Raw genomic sequence first — 19,826 nt, 5'->3', positions numbered from 1 at the left:
TGTGGTGGAGTTATGCCTACTTGGGTGGGTAGGGGACTCAACATGCCTGTGACTCAGAGCTCTGTGCCCTAGCAGAGTTAGGGGTAGCTGGCTCACTAGGAGCAAGAAGGGCATCATTTGCCTTTTGCTGAGCCTGACAAGGTGCTCTATATGCAAAAAAGCGTTCTGGACTTTGCCTGATGCTTGTGCAGTTGTTCTGCCATGCCTGCGATGGCGCATGGGAGCCAAGTGAGGAGGAACTGCAGCAGGGGCTTTGGGTGGTTGTGACCACTGCATTGCTCAGACACTAGATTAGGATGGACAGGAAACATGAAGCAAAACATTCAAACTGCCTGAAAAATGCCCAAAGCAATGAAGTCAAAAGAAAAGGGATGGGAGCTAAGTGAACCACCGCTGTCTGCTGCTGCAAAGGGAGAAGATCTGTCAACAAGTGGGAGAACTGGGCGCAGCCAAGGCGATGCAGCTTTGGCTCATCTCTGGAAGCTGCACAGAGAAGGAGAGGAGCCCATGTGTAGCAGAATTGTAGGAGATACTGGGCTGCAGAAAAAGAACTTGGCATAGATACAGCCTTGAATATTTGAACCATTTTACAGTTCTCTTCTATGTACCCGCTACATATTACCATAAAAAGTCATACTAAAGTCTTTGTGACCGAAGTTTTATTTAGAGGGAAATTATAATTTTTGCATATACATGGCACAAATTAATTATATACAATACACTTCCCATGATAAGAATTATGATGCTGTTCACAGAAAGGTATCGTTTTGAGATACATAATGCATAAGCTAAAATATACAAACAGGGAGAGGAGGTGAACCTAATGGCCTTTTTCGTTTAATTACCTATAGATGTATTTCAAGGAATACTGATAACTTAATGTTCAAAAAGTTTTTTAATAAACAAACTTCTAGTAAAGTTAATTGAAATATTTATAATACTATTCAGCTGCTGCACAGTATTTCCAATATGCAATCAAGAAGTTACACAGAACACAACACTTATTATGAAAAAAATCTATTGCAACCACAATTTAAAGGTTTCACTGCTTTTTCTGGATGCTGCACTACCATATGTATATAAACATTTACAACACTTTAGTAAACACAAAGCTTCTAAATGTAGTGCAGTCTTATGGGGACACTCTCAACTCTTAAAATAAACGTTACATGCCCATATGCCGTGCCATTTATTCTAAGCAGATGTCTTAAGTTATACTCCATTATTCCTATTGTGAGTAACAAACAAGCTTTCCCCACGTTCAGAAGATCAGTATTCCTCTGGTTATACATATTTTGTACTCCTTTGCTCAAATGCCACGAGTGGCGTTTCATGCCTCAGTGCTTGTGACATATTTGTCTCTTATGTTATTTGCTTCAATGTCCTGTTAAATAATCCTGCGTAGAGTCTGAAGCAAAAGAATCTGCATCTTCATTGTCGGAATCATCACTACTGTCATCAGCAGCTGGCTCTCCTGTCAGTGCTATCCGGGCATAATCATCAGTGTCTATGGACTTGCAGAAATGAATGGCATATTTCAGTTTTTCCTCCAGTACCTGCTTGCAAGAATACCTGGGCAGTTTCAGCAGAAAGAAGCATGTATAGGACTCAGGCAGGAAGTGGTCTGGAGGATTGTATTTATCCAAAACCTGTCAGACAACAAGCACAAGCCATTATTTTTACTGTTCAACACCACAGAGATTACAAACTAAAATAAGACTAGGATTAAAAATAAATAAATAAATAAATAAAGCCCCCACGTATTTACCCTGATGTTAAGGAGACACTTAAAAATAATAGCTACTAAGTCAAATATCTTCATACTAAATCAAAAACATTGTTCTATATAGTATGAGGCTATTAGAAATGAATAGTATATGCTAAAGGAACAAGCTAGATAAAATCCAACTATTCGCTATGTAACTGGTAAAATATAAAAAATGCTTTAGTGCTAAAAACATAGCTTCAGTGTATTAAGTTGAAACATCTGATAAGATAACGGGCCTCTTAAGTGAATACTAGCAAAATCAGGGGTGACTACTACTGAGGAAACTCACCAGAAGAAGCAAAATAGGCAGGGAGTGGGGGGTTGGAGGAGGGTATTTAAAAAAAAAATCAATCAATTGCCCAGCAAAGGAAATAGCGAGTTGGACCAAAGGCAATATTTAAACGAAAGTTTGTTGCTTAGTCATGCATTTTGGATCCTCTACAGCTCTGTAAACTCTAAAGTGAACTTGATATTAAACTAGCTTAGTGAAGTTAGCACATTTTCCTGTCTGCCACCACTCCTTCATTACCAACCTGCAGGTCTCTTGACCTTACCTGAATAACAAAGTCCCTGCCTCTGAAGTCTGCAATAGTTCTAGGTAGCCTTGTCCTGCCCCATACAAAACGTAAGAAGAGAGATCGTTCTGTATTGGAAAAGGATTCCATCACCTCCCAGAACCACTGTATCAAGGAGGCAGTGGGTTCAATTCCCTTGTATGTTGCTACAGACTTCAAAAGGTGAAGTGGGATATCTGGACTTCCACATACCTGAAAATAAAACACGAAGACAAGAAAAAGAACTGATTAGAAATCAGTGAAAAGCAATTTGTTCCCTTCTTTCCATCAAAATGTTTAATCAGCTTTTTCAATGACAAAATGAACATCTACTAGTTATGGTCCATTAACTCTTTCAAACAGTGAGGCTTAGCATCAGGGACAACGACTAGCCTCCTTTTATGCTACTGCAGTACTAAACTGAACAATTTACAGCTTTGAAGTGCTGTACAAAATTGAATTAGCCCTCAACAGCTCCTTCAATGATTTTTTTCCAAGTCAAATGTCAGATCTCAGCAGTTCCTGGTTCTTAGCTCCACATTTCATCTATTACATCACTCTGTCCAATTGCATAAAAAGTCATCCTTGTGAAAGTACACTAGGACAACTATATAAATATTTTCTTCTACTCTCCTTCACCTATAAATTACATGCAATCTACTATAATTAGACTGCATGTTTTTATTAAAGCTAAAACATGAGAGTTGGATCAATAAGACTCAAGTAAATGGCCTAATTTTACATCATCAATACAGCAGAAGTAGCGAATGAGAAAACCTATACCATTGTTTCTAATTCATATCCCGTAAAGAGTGAAAGAAGAGGAACAGGAACAACCCGGGCCATCCCTTCCCGAACTGCTGCAACTTGTTCATCAAATTCATGAAGCCTGCAGAAAGACATTTCAGCAGAAATAAGTTTCAGTGAACACTTATCGTGATCATTTGAGCAGCTTGCATTGTGAATTAAAATTACTGTCCAAAAATCATTTCTTAATTACGCCAATTTGTTGCCTCATTTATACCAATCAATAAGCATTTGGGACCACAACATTTTCACATCCTGGGATGCCCAGTTAGCTCCTAAATGCAAATATAGCTATTTAATTAAAAGTGGCCTCATTTTAATAAGTGGAGAGCACCTCCAGCTCCATTAACTTCAGAATTCTGGCTGCTCAGTGCTGCTGAAGATTAGTGCACTTATTATGGGTCTACATATGGATTCAGGAGCTTAACTAGGCACTTGAGGGTAGACATTTTGCCCTTAGTTTTTAAAACAAGATTGGAATTTGCTTAATGTTTTCTAGGCAGGATAGAATTTCGCCATTTTTGGAATCCCTTTTAGCTGCACACAAAGTATGAAATTATGTGAGAATGCCAGCTGTAAAATGACTACGCTGTCTTCACATTAAAAAAGCTTAGTTAAACTTTCTCCGTTCTTGTTAAAGATTTTTTTCTATGCTCTTGTCCAATTTAGGAGGTTCACAATTTGGTGAAGTTGGATGTAAATACTGTCAGATTACCACTAATATGGAAGCTGCGCAAGTTATCCTATATTAAAGGATTACACTATATTAAAAATAAATGCTCCACCTTTAATTATGATTATTTTGTGTGCAGGATCCCATGCAATCTCCAGCAAGATGGACCTAACTTTTGCAAAACTCTGGCTAAAAGCCCCGCGTACGTATATAATGAAATGACCATTTCTGCCTCAAAGAGCTGAGGCTCTAATTATATGGAGGAACAGACCAGCACAAAAATGAAGGTGGAGCAGAAGATAACAGTCCAGGCTGATTTTACTCAATTAAACTGGAGAATCATAGAGAAATGTGGTATTCCTATTTCTGGCAAACTCTGGCTGTCAGAAAAGCTCTATATCAGCCATGGGTAAGCAAGGTAAATTAGACCATCCCCAAAATCCAAGGCCACAAAACCACCTTTCCAGCTACTTTTCCTACCTACACTCTTATCTTGACCTAAGCACATCGCAGCCAAATTGGAGTATATCTGCCTCACATGTGAAGGTTAGATGGCATTAGGCAAGGACTGAAAAGTGAGGATAAAAATTTTATTAAAGCTAATGTTAAAATGATATAATATATAGGTTAAGAAAAAAAAGAGTGTCTGCATATCTGGATATAGTGCTTAAATAATCCAAAAGTACAAAGGTTGGTTTAAAAGTAATACAAGTACATAATCAGCAATAAACCAAATAAGATTAATATATTTAACAATATAGTTTAGATATTAGCATCCAAATATTCAGGTACATCATTCATGTAAAATTATACAGAGTGTGGGTTATAGAAAGCAAACAGGAATGAGAGCAAATTGTTCCTCAGTGATTGAGAATTTAGATAGGTTGTCCCTTAGACAATACGTTTTAAAATTACATTTTAAAACATTTCAAGTCTCAAGTCAACTGCCAGAGGCAAAACTTGCCGTTTCAATTTTGTATCTAAAACTGAATAGAAAGCCAAGGGAAAGATTGGAGTCCAGATGTAGCAGGCTCTTGTGGTCCTGTTCTGCATGAAAAAGAGACTAATGACAGTCTGGCATTAACTGGAACTTCTGAGAGGACTTTAAGGATAAGCCCAGGTAGAACACATTACAGCAAGCCAGGCTGGAGATGACACACATGGACAACTATTGTGAAGCCCACGCCAGAGGAGGCTGGATCAACCTCTGGGCAAGCCAAGACGACAAGACACAGTTTTGGCCACCACTGTCAGCTTGAAACAATCTCTTCTTATTTTCTCAACAATATGCCTGACCTAATGATTGCATTTTTTCCTTCTCAAAGGATATTGAGTTATACGATAATGACAGGGGAAAAATTGGCTAATACTGTACACAAAGCCAGAGCACTGCATTGCACGACATTGCGTAAAAGCAACACTTCTTTAATTCCCACAATTTCTTTAAATCTAACAGGTGAAGTTATTCAACAAACCTGTAGTTTATTGCCAGTCTCACATATTCAGCTCTGTTATCCAGTGTAATATGGGTATATTTTGAACTCAGCTGAATGTCTTGACCACTTGCGTTTGGCACTGTGAAGGGAAGGCTCATGGCTTCGAACTCTTCAGAAGTAGCTTCGTTGTCTCGAATGTACATAAGCCCAGGAATAAAATCTTTATCAACCTTTCAGAGAAAAACAAATCCATGAGCTAAAACTGAAGTTATTCATTCTTCACCTCTGTGTACTTTTCATATGGCACAGGAATGTTTCCGATGATACGACAAGGGGGACTAGTCACACCAAACTACCCAGAATTAATAATTGACATGAAAGCAGTCATCCAACTGGCTTTTTAAACAACAATGTAGCATGGTGCTTTGCAAGAAACCTCATTAGTTTCTGGGGTCCAGTTTCTCCCTTCCCCTCAACAAAAAGGGAAAGGAAAAAGTATCTGCCACGAAACCAGATCGCACCACTGAAATTGGATTTATGGGTGCCTCACGAACTACTCTCTTGTTCTCAAAAGAACATTGCAACACCTCACAGGAGTCCTGCTTGACAAGAACAAGGATCAATATGTTAAGTCAATTCTCAGAGCAGTAAGCATCAGACAATCTGACACAGATAAGAAAAAGGATAATGCATTCTGGGAGCAACAACAATACAAAAAGCATGCACAAAGCAGGGCCTGTATTGTCACAGTTCAAGGCTAGCTGCAGCATTGACCCCTTCTGTCTGAGTGTATCTCTTCCAGATGTCAGGCCTGCACTTTACTTCTCTGGGGCAGAATTGAGAATCCTGTGGTTCTCCCACTCTTAGACTGGGTCATGAAGTAAAGTACCCTGTGTAACCCATCATTCCTCAGCAGGCCTGACTAGGTTCGAGACCTGCAAGACTTTGCTATGACCAGTATGAAAACAGTGATTCAAAACAACCTTTTCAGAACAAAGTATTGTTTAATTTGAACCACAGGAATAAATCATAACAAAAGGTAAGGGATGGTAACACAAACTGTCTACATGTTTAACTGTCTAACCTAAAATTTAGGCAAGAATGCCTTACGCCAGGTATCCCAACCTCAGTGTGAGGGGGACAGTCTGCAACTCCTGCAGTCCCCTTGCATGTGTGTTTTCCCACTACACCTTCAAGCTCAGGGGCTCAGGTTTTTTTTTTTTTTATCTGCTTCAAAGTTCTTTGTTTGAGTTTTCCAGCTTGAAAGTTCCCCTGGGATTACATCCTGGAACCTTTCCCCAATAGAGCCAGCCAGACAGTTAACTACCTGCACTGTTCTTTTAAGGATTGGAAACTCAAGGACTACTGCTCCTGTTGCAATTAAGTCCTTGAAACCATACAGAAAACAAAAAAACAAATCAGGCAAACGGAGAACATCTAATATTCATACACTATTACAGGCATCTTCAAAGCATATCAACGAAAGAAAAGACATCTTTAACAGTAAAAAACTGACTCAAGACAGGTAAGAACCCGGGAAAACGTATGAATGAGGTGCTGTGAAGTTTTAAGCACTGCTGTGAGCTGAGATATGGCCATTACAAAACTTCTCTGCTGACTGCAGCTTGAAAGTAACTGCTCTTGTAACAAAGATCCTAATAAAAGTGTCTAGCTCTTATACAGTGCTATTCGTCTTTAGATATCACCGGAGCTTTACAAAAGAGGTCAGTATCATTATCCTCATATTACAGATGGGGAAACAGACGCAGAAAGGTGACGTAACTTGTCCAAGATCACCCAGCAGCCCAGTGGCAGAGCCTGAAATGTCTCCTGACTGAGTCCAGTCCAGTGTTCTGCCCACTGGGCACCCTGCTCCTCATAAATCATCTCTAAAATTTTAAATGTTGAAAGCTGTGGAGTTCCTGCCTCGTCTCCTTCTAGAAGCATAAACTCAAGTGCAGAAACACACAGAAGTGTACCCTGTGGGGATTAGTCTTTACTATAAGGGTAGCAATACACTGAAACTGCATAAAAGACTATCCCTTACACCACACAACTTCTTGTCCTAGAAGTCCACTCCAAACAATTCAGGAGCGTTGTGTGTACAGTTTTGATCCATCTTTACTAGAAAGTCCCCTTTAAGCAACCAGTTTCTCATTTCCCTTTGTGACAGCTTAAGGCAGGTTTCACTGTGTTCTGTAATTCAAACAATTAGTTTAACTCTTTTCATAAGACTTAAATTGATTAAAATTTCTAACTTTGAAGGACAAAACAGAGCTTTACACTGTCTCAAAGCTAAAAAGGTTAGTTAAAATGCAACAAGCTACAGCTGCAGAAAGTCAGTCTCATGTAGAGAACTTACGCTAACTTCTCTCTCGCTTTCTGTAAATTAGGCCTATTCAATACTTAAAATTAAGGACATGAAGCTACACGACTCAAGAGTGTAAAAAAATCCATATCCCCGAGCAACAAGGCTATTGACGACCTAACCCCCAGAGTAAACACAGCCAGATCAGCGGAAAAATGCTTCTGTCAATGTAGCAACCGCAGTTCAGGAAAAATCCCTTATGACAGTGTACACACTGCATCTATACTGCAGGTACATGTTGGGATAGCTACAGCACCATAGCTGCACTGGAACAGTCCCCATAAGGTAGACATGACCTAGATCTATGATCAAGAACTGCATACTTACTTCACTGAGATCAGCAATTGTTAGGTTCATCCCTGCCAGCTGTTTCCATACTGGTTCTGCCAGATTGAGGCTTAGCGGGCTGCCAGTTCTGATAGCAATTCCCAGCAGCACACCTGGACATGTAAAAAATATGAATCATAGAATATCAGGGTTGGAAGGGATCTCAGGAGGTCATCTAGTCCAACCCCCTGCTCAAAGGAGGACCAATCCCCAGACAGATTTTTGCCCCAGATCCCTATATGGCCTCCTCAAGGATTGTGCTCACAATCCTGGGTTTAACAGGCTAATGCTCAAACCACTGAGCTATCCCTCCCCTTAATTTATGTTTTAAATTCTACACACTTCTCACAGTCAAAGATTTGGTAAAGTTATTACAGTGCTGCTAAGAAATTTACCCAGGAAACGAAACATGTTCATATGTAAGAGAGACTTGGCAGCAGGGTTTAACAGGAAGCAATCTCTATTTGCTCCAGATTCATCTCTTCCATTCGGGGTGACAATGAGGAGAGGGGTAAGCCCATTCTGGAGCTCTTCACACATTTCTGCTATTGATTCACTGTAACCTCCACCACAGTCATCCACGGACTCGCCTTGTGAAAACAAAAAGTTGGTTTAGACATGCAGATCACTTCAAGAACGTTTCCAAATGCAGTCCTGAATTAAATGTATTAATATTTCACCTTTGCAACAGATAAATAGAAAATTGTATTTAAAAGCTGTATTGTCATATTAATAAAATAATTTAATGCATTTTAAATTTTGGTTCTGTAATATAGTTTCCTCCTTGATGGACATGATTATTTTACGACCTTGTATAAGCGTTACCATAAACAGCCAGACATTTTAAAAACATCTATGGACTGCAAAGCTAGCATTTAAGAACACAACAAAAAGAAACAAAACAAATTACTCTGCTTAATCAACATGACCTTGATTAAGAGTAGTTTCAGTTAATCCTATTTTAATTTATATTATGATATTTTTAAACTCCTGGTTAAACCGTGTTCTCTCCTAAAGCTACCAGGTATTATTACTGTGTCACCAGTGGGCAAAAGAAGGAAGCAGGAGGATGGCAGGAAAAATAAAAAAGATTCAGTGAACACAAGGTTCTTAGAGAATATTTTAAAACAGTCGTTCACTTTGATACAGTTCTAACAATGCCAATATAGCCACAGATTGGAAGTTTATTAGCAACATCCTAATCTAGTTTTCTTTTCACCATTAAAGCAAAGTAAAATGCAAATTGTGAGCCAGATTCAATTTCAGAGTTACATTTGGGTTAGAAATCTGCATCTTTGATTTTTAAAGTTCATTATCTTTGGAATTTGAGATTACGATGATGGAAACATTTCTACTGATACAAGGTTTGACAAAACCTAAACACGGGGCCTGAATTTCTTGGAAAATGGCCTTTGCACTGCTGAACATACTAAGCACTTTTCTTTTTTCCTCCATGCTCTGCTGTAATACCACCCCCGATCCTCCAAAAGGAATAAAAGAATATGGTTATGGGGGAAGTAGGGTTGAGAAAAAAGTTATTCTTACCAACGAATTTTACTTTCCAAACACGATGAGGTAGCAGAAGACTGTCTGGGCTGAAGGAACTCATTTTAGCACACATTTGACCAAACACTGACTTTGTACCATCAGGACCAGCCAATCCACCTTTACTTCTAGAACGCTTTACCTAACAAGTGAACAAGTGCATGTTATAATGTGGCTGTACCACATTGTGTTACATCAGACCATAACAATGTTTGAGTATTGTTGACATGCTTGGCACTGTACTCACACAAGACTGTACCTATGGCAAGGCATTTACACAGGCTAACACTGATGGGCCAAAGTTCAATTTCAAATGGGCCAGGTTTTTTAGATATGCAATCTCCCCTTCCTGCCAGGCTCTTACTAGCATACATTCTCCTCCAACTGCCCCATCCTCCTCCAGGCACAAGGAGACAGAATCAGTTTAAATTTCCACTATTGCCTCCTACCAAGACATTTCCTCACCTCAGCCCTTTTGATCCATCACCCAAAGCAAAAGTGAGGCAACGGGGGAAGAATGAACATGACCATACTGGGTCAGACCAATGGTTCAGTGGCCAGTGTCAGATGTGTCACAGGGAGTGAACAGAACATAGCAATGTATCAAGTAGTCCAGTAACAGCTTCTAGTAAGTAAGAAGTAAGAAGTTTAAGGACAGCCACAGCACGGGATTCCATCCCTGACTATCTTGGTTAATAGCCATTAATGGATCTATCCTCTATGAACTTATCTAATGCTTTTGTGAACCCAGTTATACTTTTGGCCTTCACAACATCTCCTGGTAATGAATTCCACAGGTTGACTGGGTGTTATGTTAAGAAGTACTTTCTTACGTTTGTTTTAAACCTGCTGCCCATTAATTTCACCTTTGGTTCTTGTGTTATGTTCTTTTCATTTTGTCCATGCCATTCATGATTTTACAGAGCTCTGTCATATCCCACCTCAGTCATCTCTTTTCTAAACTGACCAGTCCCAGATTTTTTAATCCCTTCCCATATGCAAGCTGTGCCAAATCCTTAGTAGTTTTTCTTACCTCTCTCTGTACGTTTTCCAATTCTAATACATCTTTTTTGAGACTGGGAAACCAGAACTGCACGCAGTATTCAACATGTGGGCATACCATGGATTTATATAGTGGCATGCCATTTTCTGTCTTATCATCTATCACTTTCCTAATGGCTCCTAAAGTGAGCTTTTTTGATTGCTGCTGCATATTGAGTGGACATTTTCAAAGAACTATCCACAAGGACTCCAAGATCTCTTTCTTGAGAGGGAACATTTAATTTAGACGTCATCATTTTGTATGTATAGTTGGGACTGTATTTCCCAATGTCCATTATTTTGCTTTTATCAACACTGAATTTCATCTGCCATTTTGTTGCCTGGTCACCAGTTTTGTGAGATGCCTTTGTAACTCTTTGCAGTCAGGTTTGGACTTAATAATCTTGATTAATTTTGTATCATCTGCAAACTCTGTCACCTCACTGTTTACCCCCTTTTTCCAGATTATTTAGGAATATGTAGCATTTATGAATGTTTTAGGGAAAAGGCTAGACTAGGGATGGATCCAGCTCTCATGATTTATTTATATGTAGCCCTGCCAACCTCAGATTGTGGAAATTTCAGCTTTCATTAAAAAATAATACTTTTTCTAGCCCTCTGCAGAGATAATCTTTTAAACATGAACTGAGTGTAAACTGATCTGCAGAAAGCCTGAAACAATGATTCAGAGGGAGGAACTCCCTGTTCCCCATCAATCTCATTCAAATGTCAAAGGACAACATGTCCCACTGAAGTGTTAACCTTAACTATTAATGATCATTTTAGGATCAAGAGAGGAACTAAGTGTGGGAATTGGTGTTGCTGAAGGGAAGAAAATGTAGAGGGGGGAAAAACAGAGGAGCCTCACAAATAAAGAATAGAAACAGAAAAGGGGAAAGAGAACCACGGCCAGAAGAAGTGGCAGCCTAAAGGCGGGAGAAGGTTCGCATCAGCGGCACTCACCATAAGGGAGTGAACAAATAAATAATAAATAGAAGTGTAGTGATGACAAACTTTTCACTCATATCTCTGGGAGATTAGGCATGAATCGAGGGGAGTATTAAATCCGTAATTTATACCCCAACCCATGGACAATAAGTAAACCCGGCCCTCCTTCAAATCGCTTTGATCCTGACCACATTAGTGAGACCAGTACTGTAATACCATGTCCAGTTCTGGTTTCCAAACTTCAAAAAGGATGCTGAAAAATTATAAAGGTCTGGAAAATATCTGATAGTTAAGAGACTAAAGCAGCTCAATCAATTCAGTTTGTCCAAGAGAAGGTTAAGAAGTGACCTGATCACAAACTGCAAGTACCTATATGGGGAAGAGATTTCTGATAATAGATAGCTCTTTATCTGGCAGAAAAAGGAATAATTACAACAACACCCAATGGTTGGATGCTAGAAAAATTGGATGGGAAATAAGGTGAAAATTTTTAACAGTGAGGGTAATTAACTATTAATCTGACCTAGTGAAACATGATGGAATCAACATCACTTGAAGTCTTTAAATCAAGACTAGATGTTTCTAAAAACTCCAACTGAAGTTATCGGCTTGATGGAGAAGTTACTGGGCGAGGTTCTATGGATGGTGTTATGCAGAGGTCAGACGAGATGATAATGGTCCTTTCTAGCCTTTACATCTACGACACCTCGGGGCTAAAATAATGCTTCTGACCCTGACACAAAGTGGGACTCTGGAGCTACCAGTTTGTTTCAGGTGAGATTGAGTTTAAGGATCCAAGCTCAATGAAGATTGGAAGGACAGGGTAAAATCCTGTTTTCATTAACCTACTCCACGATGAAAACAACAACAGGCATAAGGAAGTGAACCCAAACATCTTAGATGCTATTGCCTGCTCCATAAATCCCTTCATAATTTACGATATTGTGGAAACTGTAAATACTGCAATTATTAGGTTTCCACCACAATTTTGAGAGCAAGGGCCCCTGTTCTCAGCCCCGGGTAGCCACTGTCAGCTCCAGGCCGCCGTTCTGAGTCCCCGGGTAGCCAACAGGGAAAAATCGTGGATATGTAATGATGGACATTATAACTGCAAATAATAAGGTCTATTATTACTTTTCCATGATTTTCCATGGCTTGTCCACAATTCAACCACAACTTTTGGACAATCATCCCATGATTTAAATAGGACCTTACTCATTTATGTTATAGATATGAGGAAACTGCACTACAGAAAGGTAATTTGAGAGTATGGGAAGTAAACACTAGTACAAGTAAGCTAAGCTTAAGATGCTCTTAGTCAAGCTTCTCAAAAAAATTCAAAGCTGCAGCACTCTCTTTATATTACATAGCATTATGTCAAGAGAGGTGGACTAGCAAAAAGCCTTTAAATATTTATAGAGAATGTGATCAGGCAGCAGGCAGTGGAATATAAACAAAGCAGAATATATTTCTGTTCATTAACAAAAGTGTCAGATCATTGCAATTTAAAAAAAATTAATTTGGCCGATCTAATTCCATAAAAAAAGTTAGATTTCCAACTTTTTACACTATGTACCATAACATGAAAGGACAAAAAGCAAAAGGCCTATATAAGTTTGAGATCTAGTCAGTTTAAGTGAAACAGTACTTTACTATTCAATGTTACAGAAATTTGCGGAAAAGGCCTGTCTGGCCTAAGGCTTGGCATTACATTTGTCAACGTCAGTGATGGGGGAAAAGAATCCTCTCATAATAACCACTTCCCTCAATGTGACCACATGTGATACCCAGGAAAGGACAAGAGTTTAACATCCTGTTCCCTAATTATACTTGAGGGCATTTTAAAATGAGCTTCAGTCATGTAAGCAAAATCAAGATAAACTCATGTGACAACGTAGGAGTATACAGACATCAGAATCCATCATTTTCTCTTCATATTATGTAACTCCTTGGATTTTCACGAGATGGTCCACATATTTGCTTGTCACACTGTCAAGCACAAGACATCTTGACAGTTGTAGTCCCCCCTAGAAATTTTGTCTACTGGGCTTATCCCCCACCCCTCACCTCAGCCCTGCCCTTTGCCACACATACAAAGTGTTTAAACCTACTAAAAAGGAAGTGCACAATTCAGTATCTCAAAATGCTGCCTTATATCTCTGATCTGGAAGTGCTCTGTGTAAATTCAATTGCAGGGATCAGACAATGTAGGAAATAACCAAGCTACAAAGTGACTTGGAGAGATTAGAGCGTTGGGAGCTGTAGACAACGTGGGGGGAATCAGTATTAATAAATGTGAATTCTTACACAGAGAGGAGAAAAAAGACGGTTACTCACCTTTGAAACTGTTGTTCTTCGAGATGAGTTGCTCATATCCATTCCAGTAGGTGTGTGCGCGCCACGTGCACATTCGTCGGAGACTTTTACCCTAGCAACAGTCGGTGGGCCGGCAGGACGCCCCCTGGAGTGGCGCCGCTATGGCGCCGGATATATACCCCTGTCGGCCCGCTGCTCCTCAGTTCCTTCTTGCCGGCTACTCCGACAGTGGGGAAGGACGGCGGGTGTGGAATGGATATGAGCAACACATCTCGAAGAACAACAGTTACAAAGGTGAGTAACCGTGTTTTCTTCTTCGAGTGCTTGCTCAATCCACTTCCAGTATGGTGATTCCCAAGCTCTTACAGCGGTGGGTGGAGCGAGAATCCGTTGGCGGAACGTTAAGACCGCTGAGCCAAATGCGCATATCTCTCGATTGCTCAACAGCGTGTAGTGAATGTAAACGTATGCACGAACGACCACGGGAGCTGCCGCATTATCTCCTGGATGGGAACGTGGCCAGGGAAAGCGGGGACGAGGGCTTGAGCCGAGGCTAGCGTAGAGTTGGCGGTGAGGTGGCCAATCGGGCTGTAGGCACGTCATAGGCACGTAACAAGATAACAGAAGACGTCACCAAAATGATTTGAAGCCGCTACTTGAGAAGATTATAGGCATACTTCATACGCTCCGCCACTGCTATAACATGCTGGGGGCGGCCGGGTCTGAAGGATTGTCCTTGGATGTAAAAGGCGAGCCTCCGGCGGACATCAGGGTGTAGCTGCTGTCCTGCGCGGATGCAATGCTAGCTTCGGGAGAAGGCGGTAGAAAAATGTCTTGGGGTTTAATATGGAAGGGCAGAGACCACTTTGGGAAGGAAAGCCGAGTATGGTCGTTGGTTGTCCTTTATCTTTTGGAAGATAGCGTAAGGGTGGGTCTACCACAATAGCGCGGAGCTCAGAAACCCGTCTGGCCGAGGTGATAGCGACCAGGGAGGGCCGTCTGTCCAGGCGGTACAGCGCATGATCAAAGTGTGCGCTAGCGGCGTCGGAAGGAGGGCGTGAGGCTCGTCAGTACAGGTTGATTATCCAGGTGTAGGGAAGGAGGCCTTACGGAGGGTAGAGAGAGTCTCTCCAATCCCTTAAGGAATCTGGAAACTATCGGGTGAGAAAAGGTGGAACTGCCCGACTCTCCAGGATGGAAAGTGGAGATTGCGGCTAGATGCACCCTTATTGAGGAGAGTGCTAGGCCTTGCTCCTTGAGGCACAATAAGTAGTCTAAGACAACCGGGACTGAAACGGCTTCAGGAACAAGGGAACGCTGTGCACACCAATGAGAGAACCGCTTCCACTTAGTGAGATAAGTCGCCCGCGTGGAGGGTTTCCTGCTTCCCAAGAGGACCTGTTGAACCCGGCTGGAGCAGCAGCACTCAGATTGGTTTAACCAGACAGTAGCCACACAGCCAGGTGCAGGGACTGAAGGTCCGGGTGGTGAAGCCTGCGTTATAAGATCCGGGCAGAGTGGCAGTGGTATTGGAGTCGCTAGGGACAGGTCGAGCAGCATGGTGTACCAGTGCTGCCTCGGCCATGCCGGAGCGATTAAGATCAGCCTGGCCCTGTCCTTGCAGAGCTTGAGCAGGACTCTATGGACTAAGGGAAAGGGTGGAAAGGCATAGAGTAGACACCCTGTCCAGGGGATTAGGAACGCGTCTGAAAGAGCCCGGGGAGCGGCCCTGTAGGGAGCAGAACACCTGGCACTCCCTGTTCTCCCTGGAGGCAAATAGATCTATCTGGGGAAAGCCCCATTTCCGGAAGACAGAAGGCAGGATGTCCAGACGGATGGACCATTCGTGGGCCAGGAAGGACCTGTTCAGGTGGTCCGCGAGAGTGTTCCGGACCCCCGGGAGAAAGGAGGCTACCAAGTCTATCGACTGGGCTATACAGAAGTCCCACAATCGCATCGCCTCTTGGCAAAAGGGGGGGAAGACCGTGTCCCTCCTTGCCTGTTTATGTAATACATGGCCTTTGTGTTGTCCGTGAAAATCACAACACAAAACAGCCATGTAGATGTTGACGGAAGGCCTGGCACGCCAGTCGCACTGCTCTCAGTTTGTGGACATTGATATGGAGCTTCAGTTCCTGCAAGGTCCAAAGGCCTTGGGTGCGAAGGTGCCCTAAGTGTGCGTCCCATCCCAGAGAGGAAGCGTCTGTTGTTAGAGACACCGAAGGCTGAGGCGGATGGAACGGTCATTCGGCACACACCAGGGAGGGAGTCAGCCACCAGTTGAGGGAGCCCAGCACGTTTGACGGGATCGTGATTATCATGTCCAGGGCATCCCTGCGTGGACGGTAGACCGAGGCAAGCCAGGTCTGAAGAGGGCGCATGCGTAGTCTTGCGTGCTTCGTCACGAAAGTGCACGCAGCCATGTGACCGAGTAGAGTGAGGGCGGTGTGGACAGAGGTTGTTGGGAAGGTTTGTAGTCCCTGAATGAGAGAGACTATAGATTGGAACCTCTGTGGAGGCAAGCTGGCTGTTGCGAGATCGGAGTCCAGCATCTCCCCTATGAATTCTATCTTCTGCGTAGGAAGCAGAATGGATTTGTCTAGATTGATGATTAGACCTAGACGGGAGAACAGGTCTTTGATAATGTTTACATGTGTGGTAACCTGAGCCTCGGAGGTCCCTCGGATCAGCCAGTCGTCGAGATATGGGAAAACATGAATTCGACGACAACGGAGGTGGGCGGTGACTACGTCATACACTTCGTGAAAACTCGAGGTGCCGAGGAGACCGAAGGGAAGGACCGCAAATTGGTAGTGTTGACGATTTACCACAAAGCGAAGAAACCTTCTGTGCGGGGGGTAAATCGCGATATGGAAATATGCGTCCCTCATTTCGAGAGCAGCGTACCAATCTCCGGGATCCAGGGAAGGAATGATGTTTCCCAGGGACACCATGCGGAACTTGAGCTTCTTGATGAACTTGTTCAGAGCCCGCAGGTCCAGGATGGGCTGGAGGCCGCCTTTCGCCTTGGGAATGAGGAAGTATCTGGAATAGAAACCTCTGCCCCTTAAGTCCTCTGGAACCTCCTCTATGGCTCCCAATGCGAGGAGCCTCGAAACTTCCTGCAGGAGTTGCTCGTGAGAGGGGTCCCTGAAGAGGGATGAGGAGGGAAGGCAGGGTCGAAACAAACTGAAGGCGGTAGCCACATTCCACCGTGCCGAGGACCCAGTGGTCCGATGTTAGCTGGGACCAGGCAGGGAAGAATGCAGTGAGGTGGTTGGTGAACTGAATGGGATCCTGGGAGGAAATTGGTGCAGTGCTCTCGGGCACATCTTCAAAAGTTTGGCTTTGGTCCCGCTGGTGGTTTGGTGGGACCGGAGTTGTTACCCCCCTGAGGGCCAGACTGGCACCTACGAGAGGTACGGCCTCTCCTTCTGGAGAAGTCCTGCCTCAGTCGAGGTGGGGGGTAGGGTCGCTGGGGCTGGGATCGGAAGGACTGCCTTTGAGTCTGCAGCGTGTGCATTCCCAGCGAATGCATGATCACGCGGTTGTCCTTCAGACTCTGAAGGCGAGGGTCTGTCTTCTGGGACAAAAGACCCTGACCGTCAAAGGATAGGTCCTGTATCGTATACTGCAGCTCAGGTGGCAGACCTGACGCTTGCAGCCACGATATGCGCCTCATAGCAATCCCAGAGGCGAGAGTTCTAGCTGCCAAATCAGCGGCATCCAGGGAGGCCTGGAGGGAGGTCCTTGCAACCTTCTTCCCTTCCTCCAGGAGAGCTGAGAACTCTTGGCGGGAGTCCTGCAGGACAAGCTCTACAAACTTTCCTACTGCCTCTCAGGTGTTAAAATTGTATCTACTCAGGAGGGTTTGCTGATTCGCCACCCTGAGTTGGAGGCCTCCCGCGGAGTAGATCTTCCTTCCCAACAAATCCATGCGCCTGGCCTCCCTCGATTTAGGCGCAGGGGCTTGTTGGCCATGCGCTCCCGTTTGTTGACGGATTGAACCAACAGCGAACAAGGAGGAGGGTGTACATATAGGTACTCGTAACCTTTCGACGGGACCATATACTTGCGCTCAACCCCTTTGGCTGTAGATGATACAGATGCCGGGGTGTGCCAGATTGTATCTGCCCGAGCCTGTATGGAGCGAATGAAGGGGAGCGCCACCCTCGTCGGAGCCTCCCTCGAAAGTATGCTGACCACTGGGTCATCTACCTCAGGAACTTCCTCCACGGGTAAGTTTATGTTGAGAGCCTCGCAGCGGAGGAGGTCCTGGTGAGACCTAAGGTCGATTGGGGGTGGTCCAGATGTGGCCGTCCCCACCACTGCCTCATCCGGGGAAGAGGAGGAAGAGACCCCAGGGACCAAAGGGTCTTGGAGTGACTCCTGGTCCTGTGGAACGTCCTGGGGCAGTTCTTGCTGGTCCGTGCCCTGGGCTGGGGATTGCTCTGTCCCCGCTGGAGGGGGTCTGTTCACTGTGGACTCCGGTGCCCGATGTTCGGAGGGGGCGGAGTGCGGCGGTAGATGGTGGCCACCTTGGCTCTGGTGGTAGGCCCACGGAGTCCAAAAGGGCCACTGATGAGGACCTTGTTGATTGTCCGACTCTCCGTATGATGCCGTCTCGGCATGAGAGGAGATCGACGGTTGACGAGATGGCCATGGTGGGGTGGAGACCGTGTGATGGTGGTCTCTGTGGCCACTGGAGCCGTCCCTATGAGGTGCCGGGGAGCGGCACCGGGAATCCTGACGGTGCCGAGTGCGCGACCGGGACCTGCGACCAGCGTGGTGCCGGGAGGTTGACCGGTGCCGAGAGTCGCCGTGCCGAAATCGGCTGTGGGAAGCCCGGTGCCACGAGTGGTGCCGAGATCCGGAGCGGTGCCAGTAGTATCTGGATGGCGACCAGGACCTCGAGCGATACTGCGAGTACGACCGGTACCTTGATGGGGAACACTACCGGGACCGCGAGCGGCCGCGGGACCGGGATCGATGGCGAGACCATGAGCGTCTGTGGGACCTGGACCGGGACCTAGAACGATGAAGTCCCATGGTGCCGGGCAAAGAAGGTCGTAGAAGGGCCGGCTTGCCTATGGACTGAGGGACCCACACTGGCGGTGCCAGGGGTCGAGGCAGCTCAGGCTCTGTTAGGGCGATAAGGTCTCGTGCTGCAGAGAACGTCTCCAGAGTGGAGGGCATGATGAGCTCAACCACGGCACGCACTGGGGAGCTGGTAGGCACCGGACTCGACAGCTCTTCCGAAGCCAGAATCAACGGTGCGGCGGACGTCGGTGCCGCGGCAGATGGTAGTGCCGGGAGGTCCGGCTTGGCTAAGCACTCAGACTGCGGTGTGCATATAGCGGCCGCAGGAGGCTTGTGCTTCTTGCTCTGAGGCGAGAGCGAGCAGTGCCGGGTAGAAGTTGGTGCCGGAGACGGTTGGTGACTCGGAGTCTTAGCAGAAGGTGTGCGCTTCGGTGCCGAGGAGGCACTTGTTCCTGGTGCCGCAGACGGTGCCGAGGATGGGGGAGTCAACGCTGCCTCCATCAATAACTGTTTCAGGCGAACATCCCGCTCTTTTTTAGTTCAGGGCTTGAACGCCTTACAAATCCGGCACTTGCCTGTCAGATGAGATTCGCCTAAGCACTTGAGGCAGGAGTCGTGCGGGTCTCCTGTGGGCACTGGCCTACGACAGGCCGCGCACGGTTTGAAGCCCGGTGATCCGGGCATGGGCCCGGTACCGGGGTAAGGGAAGGGGCTAACCCCCAATCCCTTCTAACTATCTACAAAAAACTACTACGAGAACGATAACTAACTACTAAGTACAGTTGAAAGTTCAAACTATATACACAATACAAGAGAAAAAAAGACAGTTACTCACCTTTGTAACTGTTGTTCTTCGAGATGTGTTGCTCATATCCATTCCAGTAAGTGTACGCGCCGCGCATGCATACTCGTCGGAAGACTTTTACCCTAGCAACTCCAGTGGGCCGGCAGGTCGCCCCCTAGAGTGGCGCCGCCATGGCGGCTAATATATACCCCTGCCGGC

The 19,826-nt window shown here is 44.5% G+C and overlaps 1 protein-coding gene across 4 annotated transcripts in view; it reads right to left on the bottom strand.

The window, feature by feature from the left end:
- Positions 1-642: 642 nt before the first annotated feature.
- HERC2 (HECT and RLD domain containing E3 ubiquitin protein ligase 2) overlaps positions 643-19,826 on the bottom strand; it is a 203,732-nt gene continuing 184,548 nt past the window's right edge. For all 4 annotated transcript variants that reach the window (XM_075060860.1, XM_075060863.1, XM_075060861.1 and 1 more), the window contains exons 87-93: positions 9,479-9,620; positions 8,329-8,523; positions 7,934-8,046; positions 5,278-5,468; positions 3,106-3,211; positions 2,323-2,535; positions 643-1,649 (exon numbers count right to left, since the gene is read on the bottom strand). In XM_075060860.1, coding sequence (XP_074916961.1) covers positions 1,377-1,649; positions 2,323-2,535; positions 3,106-3,211; positions 5,278-5,468; positions 7,934-8,046; positions 8,329-8,523; positions 9,479-9,620 — 1,233 coding nt within the window. In that variant the 3' untranslated portion in view covers positions 643-1,376. The remainder of the gene's footprint in view (positions 1,650-2,322; positions 2,536-3,105; positions 3,212-5,277; positions 5,469-7,933; positions 8,047-8,328; positions 8,524-9,478; positions 9,621-19,826) is intronic.

Source organism: Chelonoidis abingdonii, chromosome 1 (assembly GCF_003597395.2).
Source record: "Chelonoidis abingdonii isolate Lonesome George chromosome 1, CheloAbing_2.0, whole genome shotgun sequence".
Taxonomy (NCBI): Eukaryota; Metazoa; Chordata; order Testudines; family Testudinidae; genus Chelonoidis; species Chelonoidis abingdonii.
Note: the sequence above shows the minus strand (reverse complement) of the source record. Positions and strands in the feature narration are given on the sequence as shown.